At 36.8% G+C, this 21512-nt stretch overlaps 1 protein-coding gene across 9 annotated transcripts in view; it reads right to left on the reverse strand.

The window, feature by feature from the left end:
• epha7 (eph receptor A7) overlaps positions 1-21512 on the reverse strand; it is a 145591-nt gene that overhangs the window by 82426 nt on the left and 41653 nt on the right. For all 9 annotated transcript variants that reach the window (XM_021468468.2, XM_021468469.3, XM_021468467.3 and 6 more), the window contains exon 5: positions 15585-15920. In XM_021468468.2, the coding sequence (XP_021324143.1) occupies positions 15585-15920 (336 nt within the window). The remainder of the gene's footprint in view (positions 1-15584; positions 15921-21512) is intronic.

The following is a 21512-nucleotide window of genomic DNA, read 5'->3' on the forward strand; positions in this document are numbered from 1 at the left end:
TATTCTGTTGTTCATTGTCTCATCAACGCAGCGTCTCCTGTGGAGAAGGAAACTAATTATGTCTCCATCCCTTCCTGTTCACACCTCCTCTATTCTCTCCATTAGCCAAAGAGATTCTAATGAGTTTTAGTCCACATACTTTTGGCATGGGAATAAGTGTAGAAGAAGAAACGTTTACTAGAATAAAATGGAAGCGACTGGCACCTGCATACATTTATCAACTTTTTTTGACAACTTCAAACTGTTTCCAAAGTGTAACTTGATTTTTTTTTTTTTTTTTGTCTTCATCTCTCACACCTGCTGGTTTCTGTAAGCTATATGTGAGACTAACACACATACATACACGTGCAAGCTCGGCCATATTGCTCTGATGCCTTTTCATCAAAGCTGCAGGACGATATGAGGGCCATCTGCTCTCCTGGCTTTTAATGTTTATAGTATAAAACAACAATAAAAAGAGTAGCACATCCACAGACTGACTGAGAGGGATCTATCTGGCAGACAGATGGGGAACACAGCTGGACTGGACACCATTAAAAAGGGCTAACAGGAGGCTGAGAGGATGCTGGGATGGCAGATAGTGACCATTGGCTTTGAAAAACTTATTTCTGTCTTATCCAACAGCAGGTGTTCAGGAAAGCTTTCTGCTTTTTGTTTAGGACAAGCTTTGTTTGCCATAATTGAAATCATCTCTGTCACTTATGATATGGGCCAGGGGGCTTTTCTTTATCTTTTGGTGTCCATTTGTGTCCTTTTGGATTAGTTATCACGGCTCAACAGTGAGGAAGGCCTGATAGCCTGGAGCCACCGTGAGCGTGTTTCTTGCCCAGTCATGTCTGAATTCTTGCGTATTCTTTAGAAAAACATACATGGGGGTCATGAATAAATAAAAACACAAATAAATCTTATTTTGCCTAACAGCAATATACCTCTTTGTATATATATATATATATATATATAGTCACTACATACTTATCATATTTACAAACTTTTTGCTCTATATACAGTTTTGCATCTGCACAACTCTTGTTTGCACTCCTTGCCATATGCCCTTAAATGTAATTGTGTTGTCTACAAATATTTAAAATGTTTTTTTCTTTTTTTTTTCTTAAATGATTAGATTATATCTAGATTATATGTGAAATTGTATTTATTGTAGTTTCTTTTTGAAATTCTACTTTTTGTATTAATATTATATGTTATTAGATGTACACCTAGGGTCTGAAAGTAACACAATTTCAATTCTCTGTTTGTCCTGTACATGTGACTGAACTGACAATAAAGACTTTGACAATAAAGACTTTGACTTTGAAAAAAAAAAACGAAGGTCACTGGCTGGTTTGAGTCCCGGCTGGGTCAGTTGACATTTGGAGTTTGCATGTTTTCCCTGTGTCCATGTGGGTTTCCTTTGGGTCCTCCCCCAAAGTTCCAAGACATGCTGTATAGGTGAATTGAATAAAATAAATTGGCCGTAGTGTATGTGTGTGAATAAGTGTGTATAGACCCAGCACTGGGTTGCTGATGAAAGGGCATCCGCTGTGTAAAACGTATGCTGGAAAAGTTGGTAGTTCCGCTGTGGCGAGCCCTGATGAATAAAAGGACTAAAGGACTAACTGATTTATACTTCTGCGTCAAGAGCCTTCGTATAGTCCGGCGCAGCCTTCGCACGGTCGCACACCTCTCACCGTTGCCATCGCTGACAAACACCTCTCAAAAAATTTAACTACACGTCCCAATGACACATACCACAAGCTCTGTGATTGGTCCGCTTGGTAGCGCTGATGAGTGTGGGCGGGGGTGAGAGCTGACAAACCCGTTGGAGCGAGTGTTTATAAGTGTCAAGTCATGTGAAGGAGCTCCAGATAGAAACATTTGTTTTGTGTTTTCTTACGATTAAAGTTGTTGCACATCCGCCAGTTCCCGCCTTAGAATTAACGAGTTTGAGCTACTTGTACATTAGGGTAGTGTTAAAAAAATAAAAATAAAACACCAAAAACTCGACACAGAGCAACATTAAAAACCCACAGCCAGTTAGCGTTACGGAAGTGTTATTGCAGAGCAACACAAACAGCACGCAGAAGTATAAATGCACAGCTTGCACAAGGCATGCACCGAAGGTCGCGGCAATCATTCGACTCAAAAGCCAGCCTTACGCCAAAGGAAATGTTTTGAAAAATAGAATGTTTAAGAACTTAAATAATTGTTAATTTATTGTTACCAGAAACCTATTTCTATTTTCGACTAATGTGTTTATGCTTTTGGAGACTGTCAGTATGAGCATGTGTTTTAACTGCATTTTTTAAAAAATGCACATTTAGAATGAAATAACTAAATTAAAAAATAACGAGCAGAAATGTAGTCGCAAGTTTGTTTATTGTGACCCTATCAAATTAATAAAAGCACATCATCTATTGTATTACATCTCTATAGAGAAGTGGCTAATGTAAATGACTGCATATGGGTTTAAAATACCCTCATAACCTCTTTATCAGAATCATTGTGAGCTAAAACAGTATTCTCAAAGCCTCTGTGAGAATGCTCAATTAATGCCTGTCAGTTTGAACTGACCGTTAACAACCCCCCATTGCAGTCGCCACCAGAATTATGTGACAATTTCATTTTCCAATTTATATGTCTATGTTGACGGCATGTCTGAGGACGTTCAGGTGGAAAGGCTTGGAGAGTTCAGAAGGTGGTGACAATTACAAGCAAACTAAAGCCTCCAACTTGTTATGCATGGTAGGCACCTGGAACTCGAAAAAAGATTGATGCTAATTTGGAAAGCGTCTGATACTCGTTTGCTAAGAGAGAGACGATGCATTTGATGTCAAAAGCCAGGGAGAGAGAAGAGGCGGAGGGGGGGTAGAACTTTGTCTGAAAACTTTGTTGCTGCCTCACAGGAATCTAAATAATTGAACGAGTTGGTATCCGCTCTTCTGACAGAGAGAAAAGATGAGTTTTAGAGCGAGAGGGTGGAGGAAGGGGAGTCTGAACATTAGATTTAGAAGAATAGAATGAAGTTGAACATGCAAAAAAACAATTTCAAGCCCTAAACCCAAGATAAAACTGTTGTGAAATAGTAGTAGTAGTTAGGTTAATCTGGCAAATCTCTGAACAGCCAACTGTGATTCCAAAAAAAAGTCCTGCTCCCACTCAATCCAACGGTTTTTTTTAAGGCGGTTGGCAAACTTTCTTTTCATCCCCTCGCTCATGCTGAGAGACAAGTGTAGATCTCTCTTTCTTTTTCTCTGTATCTGTCTCTCTCACTTTCGTGACACAGCGGCCAGTTCAGAAGGACACACTGAAGCAGTGGCTGCTGGGAGTCTGCAGTCAGCGAAGCAAAGAAGATTCTGGGGGGATTTGGGGGGCTTCGTTTGCCAGCAATAAAAGGCTTGCAACAGGATCCTCACTGAGATTAATGACCTAGATAGACCGCCGCAATGCCATTTAAATGGGAAAGTAATTAAAGTGCACCTTCCATGAAAATTATTCATTGCTGACGGATTGGGTGACGGACGAATCGTGAGGCATTCTGCACAATGCCACAGGTTAAGTGCCCAGAGTAAGGCCACCGAGGCCACTGTGAGCCAGACCACCAGCGATTTAACCACAGCTGTTGAATTGTAGTGACTGGTCCAGCTCTTATCAAATTACCACAGATGGAATTACCAAAAGAGGGAAGACAGAAAGAGAGAGAGAGAGAGAGAGTGTAGCAAGGGAGAGAAAGAGAAAGGCCTCTCAGGTAACATAAAACGGCATACAAATGCTACAAAAGAGGCTTGAGGGATCCGCTTAACTAGAAAATTACACCACCTAGCACTGGCCGACTGGGAATCCCGGGAATCAATCAATCCATTCTGTTTAACGCCCCTGCCACAGATTAGGATTTTGCAGAGATCAATCAATGGCCTTATTGTTCCCCAAAGTGTGATTCTTCTCAGGGGTATTGAACAGGATCAATTTTGCAGTGATAACGTGTCGAAAAAGTGGCCGTATTAATTACAGGAGAAGTGCTGCAAGGATCATCTTTCAGTCTGGGGCATGAGAATGCTTTTTCGCACTTTATAATGCTTGGCGCAACACATTTAGCCGGCGATTGAGCATTCTGCACAAGAAAACAGGCAGGCTTGGATTCTCTGAGTGTAATCGAGCTAGAGCTCTGCAAGTAAATTCACTTCCCTGCCCTTAAGAGGCGCACTAATGTTAGAGAATGTGGACTTTAGCGCATTGTTACTTGTGTTTGTCTCCTTTCCTGGAGATGCTAGTTCATTTGGCAGGTACAACCAAAGAGGTCACGTTCATGCTTACAGATATGAAAGTGTGATTTAGGACTCCCCTCACACCCTGACTTCAGTTGGTACACTAGAGACAGATGCTGGGTGGTAGTGAACTCCATTTTGAAGATGCTGGTTCAAATCCTGCATATTCCTTGGAGGGGTAGAATACAAGGGATTGCAGTAGTATTGCCATGAACAAGATTGTGAGTGAGGTTTAAGATGGTTTGTGTGATGAAGCTAGTAAAAGCTGTGAAAGTGATCCTCACTTCCATGGCCTGAAGAAGTACACTAGCGACCGATGTAAGAGGCTCTGGATTTTTGGGCTCTGTTATGTGCTTGTGTCTTACTCTGGAGATGCTAGTTCAGATTAAGCTCATACATGAGCCAGGTACAACCCAAGGGGTCACATTGGTGCTGACACAGATGAAAATGAGATTTAGGAAGTTGAGTGTAACTAAGGTCAGCCAGTAAGAGCTGTGTAAGAACCTCACTGTCATGACTTCGAGAGGTGCACTTGTGACAGATGCTGGAGGTCCCTGTCTTTAGAGTTTTTTTGCTAGCACAGCCACCTTTCAGGTGGAGATGCTGGTTCAAATGCTGCACATTTGTAGGGTGTAAGAATGTGCTGAAATAAAAAATCTAGGCTAAACCTTTAAGTCAGGATGAACTTGGCTGACAACTGAAGCCAGTTAATATTTTTGCCTGTTTTTAGCCGATAAAAATCAGTGCATCCCCACTTGGGTAAGTATACTTCTAAGGTACAAAGGTCTTACACTGGTGCCATGACCCTGATTAGAGTAAGATTTAAGTCAGCTAGCATAATAAAAGTCAGTAGTTAATCTCACTGTGATGCTAGAAACTGCAGGTTTGTATTACCTTTGTTAGTGTATCCACCTCTCAAGTCTCCCATGAGAGATGGGGTGGTTTACACAATATAAGCTTCGTTTAATGGCACCATAAAGTTAAAATTCACACATTTATAGAATATTACAGCATTTATTTTCAATTATTCGTCTGCGTACATCATTTTAATCCATGCACATCTATAATCTGTTATCAGAAACATTAATGTACCAAACATTAGCAAGTAAATCTGTAAAAGCGAGACATTAATCTGTTACTCACATGAGATTATACAAATCATGAAATGACAGATCCAATCAGTTCCAAGTGGACAAAATCAGATCCTGCCCAAGACTCTTTTTTTATTCATAAATGTGTTAGAATAGGGAAAAAAAGATAATCGCATTTTCCATTTCATGCCGACTTTAAAGGAGTGACAAAACAGTGTTTGCTAATGTGACCTGAACTCTAGAGAACATTGTCTGTTATTTACCTCAGTCTCGCTACTAAAAACACTAAGATTCTCAAGATCAAAGTACAATACTCATTCGGTGGTGCTCTACAAAGCAATTCTCCTTGAGAGATGAGAGCAAATAGCCCAAGCAGAATCTAGCAGCATTGGGAAAAATAGGCTTTGTAGGCAATCTATGTGCCTCAACGAATATAATTTCTTATTTAAGCCATTTCCTCTCTAAAGCAGAAGATAAGAGCAGCGTGGCGGAGTACAGGGTTAATGTGCTTCAAACACTTAAACAACTTTGCAACACTTTGCAACATGCTAGCCAGAGTGGGCCGCAGTCAGAGGCAGCTATCAGCGGGCAACATGCACATCATGCTCTTCTGACATGTAACCTAAGCATTAAAAATCCATTTCCACAGCTTCTCACCCTCCCTCGCTTTGATTCTGTTTAACGCGCATGCTGTTTGCATCTAAAACACACGTCTCACATCTGGCTGCTGAATTCTGCAGCACGGAAAGGGTTGTGCTGTGTCTGATTCCACACTGTTCTCCACAGAAGGACTCTCCTGAATAAATATTAATCGTTATTCTTTGAGCTATTTCTGCTCAAGAGCACTGGGAAGAACAATGGGTGTTGTTTAGACAGACACAAAGAGGGATGAAGAGAGAGAGAGAGGGAAAGAAAAAGAGACGCATCCGAGGCCATCTCTACAGAGATGTCAAGTGACAATAGAATGCTGATTGAAATGCTCTTCACAAACTTCGCATGCAGTCCTCTAAAACGAGGGAAAAATGTCATTAAAGAGAGAGAGAGAATTCACAATCACCTGCAGTGAGGTGCAAAGAGCGTCAATGGAGGGAAAAAATGATGATGATGAACCTGCTGATATAGAAGCAGTTACTATTTAAACCCATTTCATGGAGAGCCAGGAAGTAATTAGGCTTTGGAGGAACAATGAGTACTTTGAGTAGCCCCTCGCTCATACGGCCACATCCCTCTGTCTTTTTTGACGCTTATTGTGTCGCTCAGTAGTGCAAGCACAATTAAAGACAGAATTCCTGAATTCCTCATCAGATGCATAGCCTTCTGAATTCAGGCTCAGCACCTTTGCTGTCTGCTCTTCTTTCCGCTTGTACTCCTACGCTTGATGCCTGAAGCGCCGACTTATTCTCATGCAGATGGAGACAAGCAACGAGAGCGTCTTATTCCCCCTCCTTTCATGCATCTCTCGTATTTTTTTTTTTTCCTCTCTGCCTCGTATTCCTTTGGTGCTTTACTGCCTTTAAAGGGATAGTTCACCCGACAATGAAAATGCTGTAATCAGTTACTCAGCCTTTTGCGGTTACAAACTTGTACAGCTCAAGGAAAGTATTTTCTGCTTACTTTAAATCAATTTAAAGGAACACTCAATTAAAAAGATCTGCTCATTTAACAAGTTAACCTATAATGAAAATCATCTTTTGTAACCTGTTTGGACATGTGTGTAGGTATAGTGTGTCCACAGTCATATTGAGGTGATATAAAGACAGTATTTATTTTTTTTTTTTAAATGTAATGATGTTTAAATAGGATCCAAATCCACCATTTTGAGGCCCACCACAACATAACGGAGTGTGGTTTCTCCGTCCACCGAATTGATTGACAGGGGTGTCAAAATTAATTGTTTCTTCAGTGCACCGCAATGCAGACGCGGACAATTCGGTATCGGTTCATTAATAATCATAACCGGTTATTATGTAGTGATGTCATTTATCTCTATGCGCTATATGCTATACTATGGTGAGTGAGGCCAGCGCGATTATTTACAGCGCTTCAACTACCTAAAAACGCAGAAACTGTGCACATTTTCACTGCGTGTGTGTTTTCTGGACAGTCTTTTACTGACACTTGCAGCAGAAGCCCCTATTTCACTGCGATTGAGAGAATGAAAGTAAATTCCATTTCTCTCTCTCACACACACACACTGTGGCCCATTTGACCTGCTGGCGTGACTTTTCCTCTCCTCTCAGCTGTTACAGTAATACTTCTGGATACAGACACGAGCGCGTGTCTGCAGAGTTTTCTACACCGTGTCTATCATAAACCAGCTGTGATCGCCGCTGCCGTTTATCAGCATCACTCATCTGTGAAGAGCGCAGCGCGCAAAAGCCAATCGCAGTCCTTTCTGTTGAGCGTGTGACCCATCAAATGGGATGTAAGAGAACTTGGTAGACAAGGATCAGAAAGCAAGCGGGACACTTATATTTGTTTATATTATTTGCTATAAATGCTTGTGTTGTTTATAGGTATAGTTTAGATATCTGATTGTTTGTATTAAAGGACAAAACTGTATTATAAATAGTATATAAACATATTTTTACATTTTAATACAAGAATTGCTGCTGTGAAGAAAATATAAAACATTGTATGGAAAGCATCGTCAATGCACCGTGATACACCAAGATATCGAATTGAACCGAATCGATGGCATGATAATGGTAACCAAACCGAACTGTGAGACCAGTGTAGGTTCACAGCTGTAATTATCAGCCACGTATTATCATGTCTCTGTAGTAACGTGTGTAAGCAACTAGAATTAAAAGATCTGTTCAGCTCTCTCAATCACCATCAAATGTGATCAAGAATGAGTTTTACAAGTTTAATTATTTTTTTTTTAATTGTGCATGTTTGTAATGAATTACAGCGTTTTTACCATCTTTACTCTATCACCACAGCCGCATCTCAGTACAAAAAGAAGATGCTTTAATCTCGGATTATGGACGTTAAATCAGGTTTATTTTGAACATTAACATAACAGATATCAATAAAGCAGTGGATATTAACGTGTATCCTGGTATCCTGTCACATTTGATTACAAAGTTAAACACTCGCGCAGTGTGTGTGTCCCCGCTGTGTGCATGTCTGTGTGTGCGTGTGAACTTTGTAACGACATTGTGTATGACTCATCTTTGCAACTTCCCAACAAATTTATCAAATAATAATTGGGAAAGTTCTTACTGTAGTATTTCTCACAAACGTTACATGAGATCTGCTTCCTTCATGTCTGTCACTGTGCTGTGTATCTGATGCAGCCAAGGCACACTGACAGGCACGTGGGAATGGTGGGCAAGGAGAACTAGCATTAAAGGCACAAGCCACAAAAACAGCTACATTGTGTTCAGAGCAGGAAATTCTAATGTTCTGAAAGCTATAATACATAATCTGATGGGTGTTTTGAGCTAAAACTTTACAGACACATTCTGGAAAAAAATTTATCTTAATTCTTGAAAAGGGGGTATAATAGGTTTCCTTTAAACACTTTTTGAATCCATTTAACCAATCTCTTGGTCTGGTGGGTGTTTTTTCACATTCAGCTTAGCCTAACATAGGTTATTAAATTGGATTAGACCATTATCTGTGGCGGTGTATCATGGTGCAGGTTCAATGAGGTTATGAAGTGCCTGAAAAAATGTCTGCAGCTAGGTAACTCTAGGTCTCTCTCACAAAGGTTTCAATGGTTGCATGATCACGTTGGTTATATTGATTTACAGACGCTGTTTGTTTTCACTGTGCTTACTGCAGCCAGTAAAGTTCCTCAGAACGAGAGTATACAGTAGCTACTTGTCATAACAGCCTAGAAAATAACATCCTTTCATTTTCCATCACTCTTAGAACACAATGTAACTACAGAAGAGAAGATTTAAATAGGGAATTTATTGAAATGCGTCATTTTTTAGCGAGATGCTAATGGTCTAATGCAGTTCAATGATCTATGATGAGTAAGGCTGTATGATTAATCGAAAAAAAGATTGTGATCTCGATTTGACCCAACACAATCTTAATTTAGCATTTCTACGATTCAGTTAATTATAATTTTTAAGGTCGGTAGAGAAGCATAAAGGCGGTTGCAAATGTTTGAAAAATAATAATAGCCAACTCATATTAAACTTTATTTTACATCTACAGAATTGTGAGAAAATCGTGATCTTGATTTTAAGCAAAATAAATTGTGACTCTCATTTTAGCCAGAATAGTACATCCCCAATGATGAGCTAAGCTAAGCATGTTCCCACCGGACAAAGAGATTGGCTGAATAGATTCAAACATTGTAAAACTCAATTGTTTAACTCAAGAGAGAGTTCTAAAATAAGCCTTTATTTTTTATTTTATTTTTTTTAGAAAGATTATTAGATTTTTTTCAGATCTAATAAGAGCTTGCTGAATGAAAATATTAATTTCCTTTTAAAAAGAAATCATGCTAAACCGGAACTTTAAAAGATTTTAACAGTGTCGGTGAGACTGATTCAATTGAGATGGTTTCGATTTTGGAATAATATGCACTGATCAATCTTGAACAAAGATATTCATTAACGTACATTAGATCAATTTTAATTTATTCTCCTCGCCCCAAATGCTCCTGTTCTTTCCTTCCTCTCCTACACTTGCTGGTGTCTCCCCCAGGTTAATAGGAGTTGGACAGAGCTTCAAAGATGCCTTTCGGTTCACTCTAAAGGCCATGATAAAGTCATCAGTGTTAATGAGTGTCCTGCTCTGTCTGACCGGCCGACAGCTTATTGTTTCAGGAAGCTCCATTCTCACCCATTATGAGGTAGTCATCCATTGCAGTGGTAACCCAGGGGTAAAATTGCGCCTGTAAGGCTTCGGCGAGCAGAGAATTGAGCATGCACTGATAGGGTTAAAATTTTCCATCTCGACTCTAAACAAGGAGCTGATTGTGCTGGGGTCCTATCGGTTCACCATCACAGTGAGCCTGTTGTATTCAAATGAAGCCTGAGCTTAATTATTAAAGATATAATTATTTTAAAGGTGTTTAATTATTAAAGATTTTAGGGGTTAGTTCGCCCCAACCGAATTCTGGCATCATTTACTGACCCTCATGTCATTCAGAACCTGTAAGAATTAAGCTGTCATTTGAACATGCTTAACACAAATTTAAGGGAGTTGTGTACCTATATTAAAAGTCTATGCACACAAAATATTCATTCATTCATTCATCCTTTTTTTTTCCGGCTTAGTCCCTTTATTAATCCGGGGTCGCCACAGCGGAATGAACCGCCAACTTATCCAGCATGTTTTTACGCAGCGGATGCCCTTCCAGCTGAAACCCATCTCTGGGAAAACAAAATGTTCATAAAAAAGATTTTTTGAATGCATTTATATAAATTGAGCAACTTAATTGTGTACTTTAATCTTTTAATTAGCTAACAATACTTAAAGTATTCAGATTGATAATAAGCTAATGCATGCTTGTTTAACACATGAGAACCAATGAGGTTGATTCTTGCATGTCTAATCATCACTTTGAGCGTCTGTAAGAACCAATGAGTTTGAACTTCTACAAAAACCAATGAGGTTTGTGACAAATTGGTATGGTTGAGTGTCTTTTTGTGTTTACTGATCAATGTTTTTGATCGATAATTACATATGAAGAGTTTAGATACGAAATCATGCCATTTGAAATGTTCTCCTAAAATGAGCCTTTTTCTCAGCCTCCCATGTTTATGTTCAAGTATATCACTTTAAAGGCTAAAACAATTATTTGTCAATATAAAAGTTACATTTCTGAGCCTACACAAAGGAGTCAGAGAAAAATGCTCATTTTAAAAATAAAATATCAAACGGCATTTAGAGGTTTTTGCATTTAAACTCTTCATATAATTACTTTTTTATTTATTTATTTATTTATTTATTTATTTTGCTTTTGTTTTTGGTGAGTAGATTTTCTGGGATACAAAAATCTATCAGATTTCAATATAGATTTTTATATTTAGAGTTTTATTTGTGTTTTAAATATAAACAAATGTCTTAATGATTTTTAACAGCATAAGGGTGAGCAGAGTATGACAGAAGATTAATTTTGGGAACTTTAATCATATATACAGTTGAAATCAGAACCCCCTTTGATTATTTTTCTTTATTAAATATTTGACAAATTATATTTGCCAGAGCAGGGAAACTTTCACAGTAATGTCTGATAATATTTTTTTTGAATCTGGAGAAAGTCTTGTTGTTTGTTTTTTGACAAGAAAAAAGCAGTTTTTATTATTTTTTTTAGACATTTTAAGATCATTATTAGCCCCTTTATGCTATACATTTTTTCGATAGTCTAAAGAATAAACCATTGTTATACAACAACTTGCCTAATTACCCTAACCTACCTAGTTAACCTAACTAACCTAGGTAAGTCTTTAAATTTCACTTAATGCTGTCAAAAAGTGTTGTGAAAAATATCTAGTAAAATATTATTTACTGTCATCATGGCAAAGATAAAATAAATCAGTTATTAGAAATGAGTTATTAAAACTATTAAGATTAGAAATGTGTTGAAGAAATCTCTCCTATAAACAGAAATTGGGGAAAAAAATAAACATTTATTTTCAGGCATATGTACATTATAGAAGATAAATTTATATGTTTAAAAATGTATTTAAAATATTTTAAAAGTATATAATGTGTTTTAATTTTGTAGTTGAAAATCCAAAATTTAAAAGTAGTCAACCTACTGTAACTAAATGACTAGACTGTTGATCGTGGAAGCTAGAATCAATTACCACTCAAATATTTTGCTTTATAATAATATTCAAGTAAAGTTTAGTTAATTTTAGTTCGTGTACTTTCAAACATGAACAAACAATATGCAACACATTTACTACAGTATTCATTCAACTTTGTTAAAGGTAATAAAAAAAATTAAGTTGTTCATTGCTAGTTCTTGTTAACAGTGCATAATGTTAAACACTTTATACGTTAATACTGCATTAGTAAATGTTCAACTACGATTAATAAATGCTCTACAAGTATTGTTCGTTTTTAGTTCATGTTAGTAAATATATTAACAAACATTAAACATGATATTGTAAAATGTGGCAATTGTTTTTATTTATTTTTTTGTTCTGCTCTCAATTTTATTTATTTTTTTATCTCAGTGACCTACTCTTTTATTCTTAAAAGACAAGAAAAATGAAACCGGTAATAGTGCCACTACAGAAAACAGGGCTTTACTAATATATTTTCTCAATCTGACAATAACTAATGACTAAATATTGCCCAGGGTGGCTGGTGTAATTGTCTGTTGTCAGTATGCCAGACATAATTACGCACGACTCTCACTTCGAGACAAGGGTCTTTTCCCTCGCTCTCTCTCTGTCCCTTATCTCTCATTCCTCTCTCTCTCTAACCTACCAAGGTGTCCGCGTGTCCTTGTGGCTCCTTACTCCAGCGAGTGTCTCTGTCACGATCCCTGTCATGAAACATACATCATCCTCTCTCCCCTCCCTCATTTTACTGGCCGCTGGTCATTATCGCCTCTCCCTCTGTGTGTCTTTCCTCATCTCTCTGTGAACATGTGCATGCGTGAGCTCGTATTATCCTGTCACTGACCTTGTTTTGTTTGGCAACCATAAAAACAACAAGAATGCAAATGAGAGCTCGAGTTTTGAATGCAGGTGGGAAAACACCAGGGATGAACAAAAACTGCACACTGTCAGAACCAACGAGTCTGTGAGTTTTCCTGAATGGCCCGATGACTAATTGGTCTACATGAAATAACTTTTTTTGCATTTCTTAGGCGATGTTTACATAAAACATGTTCAGGTATTCAAAAACAGCTAAACTGAGTGCAACATAATGGAGCAGGAAGCAGGAGTTTCGAGGCACAATGCAGTAGACAAAAAGGTCTGTTTTAAAGAGTCACTTAGTATCTCAATAAAAAAATATATAGTTACTTTGATAATGTATAAAATGAGAGAACAATTCTAATTAAAAAATAAACTTCTCCAATAAAAATTTATACAGTTGATTCTCCCTATCCGTAATAGAATTATTAAACCCCCTAAAGTATTAGCCCCCTGTTTATTTTTTTTCCCCAAAATATGTTTAACAGAGAGATTTCTTCAACACATTTCTAAACATAATAGTTTTAATAACTCATTTCTAATAACTGATTTATTTTATCTTTGCCATGATGACAGTAAATAATATTTTAATAGATATTTATAGATATTCTAGATACAGGTTAAGCTAGGTTAATTAGGTTAACTAGGCAGGTTAGGGTAGGTAGGCAAGTTATTGTATACCGATGGTTTGTTCTGTAGACAATCAAAAAACATAGCTTAAAGGGGCTTTAAATTTCGAACTCAATTTCTTTTCTTTTATTTTTTTAATTAAAAGCTTTTAAGAGATTTTCTTCAGAAGAAACAAATATTATAAGACTAACTGTGAAATTTTTAGGGGGGTTATGAATTCAGATTTTAAATGTATTATGTATGCATATATATATATATATATATATATATATATATATATATATATATATATACATTTCACCGGTCAAAAGTTTGGTGTCAGTAAGATTTTTATAATTATTTCATTAAGGGTTTTTCACCTTTACTTTGATAATTCAGACAGGAAAGCATTGGGAGCAGAGAGAGGGGAAGAATCAGCAAGGACCTCAAGCCAGGGATCGAACTTGGGTCACCATGAGCACGTCGGTGTTATATATCAGCGCGCAGTACCACTAGGCTACTAGCACCAACTTTTTTTTTATAATTATTTTTTAAAGTGTTTTAGTAAGATTTTTAAATGTTTTAAAATAAACTTCTGCTGACCAAGGCTGCATTTATTTCATGAAAAATAAAGAACGAAATGTAAAATTGTGAAATGTTATTGCACTATATAATAACTGTTTTATAACTGTAGTTTATAACTTTTATTACTTATAACTTTTAAACTTTATAAGTTTTATAACTTATAACACTTAGGTTTAGCAATTCTAGCATTATGGATGTGACATTTTCAGTAAAATCTCAAATTATAAATTCACATAAAAAGTATATGCTAACATTATATCAAAACATCTGTTGGATGTGGATGTGAACAAAAACGTCTGCGAGTTTACAGTATATAACAAGGTTTATATTTAAAGAAATGGTACATATATAAAGAAAAAATATTTATAAATTAACCTGATCAACATGTCTACATTATGATGATGGTGATTATTTTTATTATTAAATATATAATGAAAGACTATGTACAGTATATGCTTTATTTACAAAACATATAGTATACTGCATATATACTGTCTTTAGTTATTGATTAGCATTGATTAACACATCACATATGATGGGATCACTTTTCCAGACATGAAACTCATAAAAAACACTTACGAAAAATGTACGAATATTTGAGTGTTTGTTTGCACATACAACAACACTGCAGTCTCCGCTTTAGCTTCTGAAGCACGGCACTAAGCTATCACTGTCTACTAACCTCTTGTTAATGACCAGAACCAGTATGCATCTAAAAGCAAATTGTATTTCATGGATGCTTGGGCATGAAAAAGAAATCTTGTTTTGCAGATCCATTTAAAAAAAAAAAGTTCATTATAAAACATGCATTTCTCTAGCATGTGCAGTCTCGGAAACAGCTCTTAAATTATGGCCAACTCCCGGGAGAAGGAGAGAGCGTGAGAGAAACAGAGCCAAAGACAGGCAACCACTCGTCGAGCTAATAATGTTTGCGGCCATGACTTCAGCACCAACGCAAGCATTTGCCACCCATTTAATTTCAGGGGATAAAGTGAAAGCTCATATCATTTATCATGAATTCAACAAAGAGTCTTGTGGAAATGTCAACCATGGCGACTGTAAGTGATATTTAAAGGTGGCGGCTCTTCTGGCAGACAATACAAACCAAAAGGGGAAACGAGAGAGGTATTCTTGTGCGTGACTTCTATTATTTATCATCTGTTGCTGTTCACCGCAGTATCGCTGCCTCCAAACCACAAATTATGAACTGCAGGAAAATGGCTGCCAGATAATTTGTTAAATCATCCCAAAGGCAGTAAATACAGCATGTTGGAAATGATACAGACTCAAGTAGAGTGTCGAAACAATCCAGCAACAATAACAAAATAAACCCACATCCATTCTACCTATCCGACAGAATTCATATTTAAAATGCAGATTTGGTTGTGCCATCAAATAACCAATTGAAGTCTTACCTGCTTGGCTGGTTGCGATGCTGACGGCTGCAAATAGGCGTTGGGTTCGGCTGAGGTCAGACACGCCGTTCACAGCCTCGACCTCGAAGGTGTAGTTTGCGTGAGCCAACAGGTCGGTGATGGTGACGTAGGTGTCCGTTAATCCACTCTGCTGCGGTGAGTAGCCAACGTTGCTCCCGCAAGGAAAGCACTCCTCGGGCTCCCAAGTGCAGCGGCGGCATATAATCCGGTATGTCACGTCGTTTCGCCCGCCTGTGTCGGCTGGTGGGGTCCACTCCAGGCTGACGGTTGTGTGGTTGATATTATAAAGCAGATTCTGAGGAGCTGATGGTGGCCCTGTAGGGAGAAAACAAGAAGAGATGCTATGTAAAATGTGAATTTGTTATGTGTGCTTCAAATGAGAAAGCATTATGGAAATCTAAGAATTCCTAAAACTGTAACCCCAACCCAGGGGTCACCAACATAGCCTGCGAGGATTACATGAGTTGCCCGTGGGCCTGTTATAAAATTAGCTTATCATAGCACCACATACCAGTAAGCTGCATCTAATATTTTTTGTAGCTATTCTTTTTAAATCACACTTGCATTGGTGTAAAATTGAAAATGACATTAAGTTATACATTTAAAAAACTTTAAAAACAATTTCAGACAAATTATGTGTTGCATATTGATATTTATTTGTTTCCAATCATTGTTGACAACTATTGTGAGAAATCATTAACATGATCAGTGTCTTCACAAAGATGAATATCATTAATTATTAATAATAATTGAGCAAGTTTGTTATTAGGAAGTGTGTATCAAACTGGTAGCCCTTCACATTAAACGATACCCAAGAAGTAGCTCTCAGTTTCCAAAAGGTTGGTGACCCCTGCCCTAACCCTTTTGCAAATCTTGACATGCAGTTCAAGCAAAAAAAAAAAAAAAAAAAACTGACATAGTGTTTTTTTTCCCCTCCGATAAATACAGTGAAGGTCTAAATAATAGCCCTCCCCAAATTATGTTGAACAGAGCAAGGATTTTTTACAGTATTTCCTATTATATATATATTTTTTCTTCTGGAGAAAGTCATATTTGTTTTATTTTAGCTAGAATAAAAGCACATTTAGTTTTATAACACCAATTTAAGTTCAATATTATTTGCCCCTTAAAGCACTGTTTTTTGAATAGTCTACAGAACAAACCACTGTTATACAATGATTTGCCTAATTACCCTTACTTGCCCCATAAACTAATTAAACTAGTTAATCGAAAAATATCTAGTATAATAGTATGTACAGTCATCATGGCAAAGATAAAAGTAACCAGTTTTTAGAAATGAATTATTAAAAATATTATGTTTAAAAATGTGTCAGAAAAATCTTCTTTCCATGGGGAAAAAATATATAGGGGGGCTAATATTTCAGGAAGACTAATAATTCTGACTTCAACTGTATATGTAAATTTCACTAGATGACTTGAAAAGCTCTATTTGAAAAGAATTCATCATTTCAGATTGATTGGAGTGATTTTGTGGAGTACATCTGCAGAAAATACACAAATTACAAGCATGGGTAAATACAAATAGAACAAAGGTTTAAAAGAAATAAACAGTGCAATGCTTTATGTTATTTTTCAGCAGATTTAGATAAGAAATTGAATAATTAAGTGTAAAATCACACTGCGTGGTCCTCGTTGTATAAATTAAATATAGTTAATTTTTGTCAAAGCTAAAAATGTATTGTTTCTTTTTGCCTGCCTGAATGCTTTAAACTCACTTTATTTGCACAGAAACAGCTCTTGAAGAGATAGTACACCCAAAACTGACAATTGTGTCATCGCTTTCTTATCCTTCACTTGTCACAAACCTGTTTGACTTTCTTTTTTTCAGTTGAACACTAAAGAGTCTAAAAATTGGAAATTAGTAACCATTGACTTACATTCTTTAAAGTATATTTTGTGTTTAACAGAAAAAGAAAACTCATATAGGTTCGAGGCCAAGTGAGGATGAGTAAACAGTGAGTAGATTTTCATTTTAGGGTAAACGATCCCATAAAAACAACATGCAATTGACAACCTGCTATTAAACTTTGCCATTAATCTACAAAACACTTCCACGTTGGTCATACTTTATTTTAATATGCAATTCACACTATTTACAAACCATTAACAGTGCGTTAACTAAAACTTTTAGATCAATAAAGTACTAAAAAGCTACTTTTTAATAGTTAGGTATTGGGAAGGATTAGGAATGTTGAATAAGATCATACTTTATAAGTGCTAATAAACAGTTAATATCCTAAAAATAGACAGGTAATAATCATAGTAATCCAGTGTGAATTGTTACTTAAACTAAAGTGTTATCTGAATTTCTAACTGTTCTGCCTGTTCACATCATTTGATATGACTATTGCAGGAGCACACATTGCAAAGTCAATCCTGAAGCAATACAGTATTTATTGCACAGGCCTAAAATTACACTGTAACCCAAATACATAGAGATGTTTTGCTTAAAAATGCCGGGGAGTTGAACTTGAGCCTTGCCAAGGGCAAAGAGGACTAGAGATGTGGCAGCAAAACAATGGAATAATGGACAACAAGATACTGTTTAGAGGTAGAAAACCATTAAAAGATAATACCACTGTTCCTCTACTGGGTGCTCATCTTCACAGTAGCATTACCAAGCTGTGGAAAAAAATGAGCTGATCAAATTGGCAAAACCCAATATATTCTTTTTTGTCTGTCAGGGTGACAAGAAGTCTAAGCCATAGAAGACAAGGAGTCTGAGTCACTTCCAGCATTTAAGAGTCAGATCATGAGTGAGTTATCGCCCTGACAATAGCAACAACGGAGAATCCCGCTCAGCCTACAATAACCAGCTCACAGACGGATGACCACAGTGGAAAACAACCCATCATCCCCTAATCCCCGCCAGTGCCAAGGAATCTGGCGCGTCTCATAAAGCAATGATTTATACTTTGCTACTTTTATCCAACCACCGAGCCCTTGCTTTTATCACCCTAATGTTTTTATAACGGCACCGCGGCCTGTTCAATATCTCTTTTATTAGAACGTGTCTTTGTGATGGTCTTGCATCATGGGGTTTGCCGTTTTGGAGAGGTTCGATTTTTGTACCTCTGAGTGAAACAGAGCCATACGTGTCCACTGGTGTGGAGCTGAGAGGGCGTTTTCAATCGGTTCCATAGGGAAGATGACTGGCAGGCTCTCGAGAGGGGTTATTGACAACCGAGCAACTGGTGAGCGTTTAATAAGAGTTGAGAAATGTTTGTGGAACAACTATTGTCTGCCAGTGGTTTCTGTCTTACAGTAGGAATTTTAAACAGGCTGTTTTTGTTTTTGGTATAAACTGAACCAAAATGATATATTTGCACTCTCTCTCTTTCTCTCTTTCATGCACATACACATGTAGGTTAATACACAATTATTAACCTAATGTATATACTGAGATAATGTTATTTTTCATCAAACCCTCAACATACTTTTAAACACAACCCTCACTCAAAAAAGGTTGCACACAATTAATGGTCATCATATATATGCAAATATTTACATACAAATGCTAAAATCATAATCCATAATTGTATTATATATGTTACTTTCATTTCTGCATATGATAATCTACATACCTGTCAACCCTCCTGTTTTCCAGGGATTCTTCTGTTTTTTACAATTCTATCCCACTTTCATCTCGTAAAGGTATTTTCCCATTTTTCCTGTGTTTTCAATCTTTCTATGAAGGGTGGCAATAAACATTAAATTACCGATATGCAACCTATAGCGCCGAACCACCAGGGGATGCCCCTTGCTCTTAAATGTGAATCTGTTCTTTGCTTTCATTTCATTGAGGCATGAAAACACTTTGAAACAAATATAAAAACAGAAGAATTCCTTTCGTTTCCATTACAGGCACAGTTGCACCTCCTATGCAATTCTCAAAACAGCCCGTTCATGTAGTGGTGCGTGACTGTCAGATGCGCTACATAGTGATAAATAGATGCTGTTTCCCAAACAGAATCTGTACACACGATTTTAAGCAGAGCGAAAGTCGACACTGGACTTTTCGAACAGACATATACACAATAATAATAATAATATTGATAATAATAACTGCAATAATTACATCTAAACCTGTTGAACTTGGTGGGTTTTCTTTTAAACAACTAATTTTGTCTTAAATGAGCATAGAAAGTTAGGAAAGCATTCAAACGTTTTTATTATAGATCTTTGGATTTTTAAAGTGACACCTCTGTTATGGAATGTAATCAAATGAAAAATCGAAACGAGAGATTCATTCACTGCTCTTTAATCGGAATCTTTAAATTATACAGTGATGAAAAGGTTAATGAGATTTGATAACTTGATTCAATTTCTTTGGCTAGTAATTTGAATAGGCTAAACTGTTTGCAAATTTATTTGCAGCTTTTTGTAATGCATATGTATAATCTATCCTTTGTAAATGATCATAATATTAACACAACATATCACTGACCATTTCAACTTTATTTACTATGAAACATCTGCATATGAATTTAGTAATTTGGGGGGATGGGGAGGGAGTTATGATGATCTATAAATTGACAATATATTAATAAATGTAAAATAAATATATAATGGGACTAAGCAGAAGTAGAGGGATTACTGTAAATATGTAATGATTTTAGGTAAAGTAAATGAATGCATCGCAACATTATAATAAACAGCAGAGCATAAAAAATTATGTTATTTTCAATTTGTGTAAAGATCATGCTGTAATTAAGTTTAATTGTTTACGTTTAAAAGATCAATTTCAAAAGAGAATTAAAAGTTAGAATAAATATAGAAATTAGTCAAGACCAATACCTCTACATTTAAAAGTCAATAACAAAAACCAATGACTAATCCGATTATTAAGTTGTGACGTATCGATGACATATAAAATACTGTTTCCAGGTCCAAGTCGCTTCTCATTTGAATTGAGAAAATAGTCATTTATGACCACTTTTTAGTCATTGCACACATTGAAGTGAATTTTATACAAAATCATGGCGTACACAACAGGTTCTGGACTTGCTGCATTGCAATTACCAATATTTTTACAAATTATTAAAAATGATCACTTTCTGGCCATCTGAAATTAGGCATGGATGTATATATTGCATTTGTGATTTTCGAAAGTATTACAGTGCTTTATAAATGTTTATTATTACCATTTGATGAATCTCCCCATACAGTTTGATATTCGCTTGGACCCAGAAGCTATTTTGTGTGACGTCACACTTAACAAGCGGATACAGAACTGATATTCTGTACATTCCAATTATACTTCCAACATTCAGCATTTTTACATGAGCGACATCTGAACAAATTACTGTCAATGTAAGCGCTCCCTTGAGTCATGTGTCACAGTTCTGCCTTTTTTTCTGCCAAACTGAGGACATTTACTAACAAAATACTCACTTAAATATGCATGAGGGGAAAGAGCAAGCATTAGAATTGTGCGAATGCTTAATATGACACTTAAAGTTTGCTCCTCATTAAAGCTAATGGCGCACACATCCATCCATATTCAACAAAGTAGGAGGGGAACGAGTGAACGGAGGAGATGAAAGGGCCACCTGTGGCAGGTGAAGAGAAGCGGCCCGTCTCTCCATCTCTCTCTTCTCTATATCCATCTCTTAAGCTTAGAGCACAACTTCACCTACTGATGCTAATGATGTCCCTCCTACTCCATTTCCCTCAGGGACAGACGCACACACTCACACATCCTCCTAGGGCTTTAGCATTCTATTTCTATGGTTACCTGCAAGAATAATAATAATAATACTAATGGCTCCTCCATTCGGCTGGCTCGTCCTATTCTGCTGTTGAGTGGCAGAGATCAAGGGATTGTTTATCTTTAAATGGACAGCGGAGACAAGAAGGGACTCAAGTCAAGCTGCCGTTGAGCAC

Source organism: Danio rerio, chromosome 20 (assembly GCF_049306965.1).
Source record: "Danio rerio strain Tuebingen ecotype United States chromosome 20, GRCz12tu, whole genome shotgun sequence".
Lineage (NCBI taxonomy): Eukaryota > Metazoa > Chordata > Actinopteri > Cypriniformes > Danionidae > Danio > Danio rerio.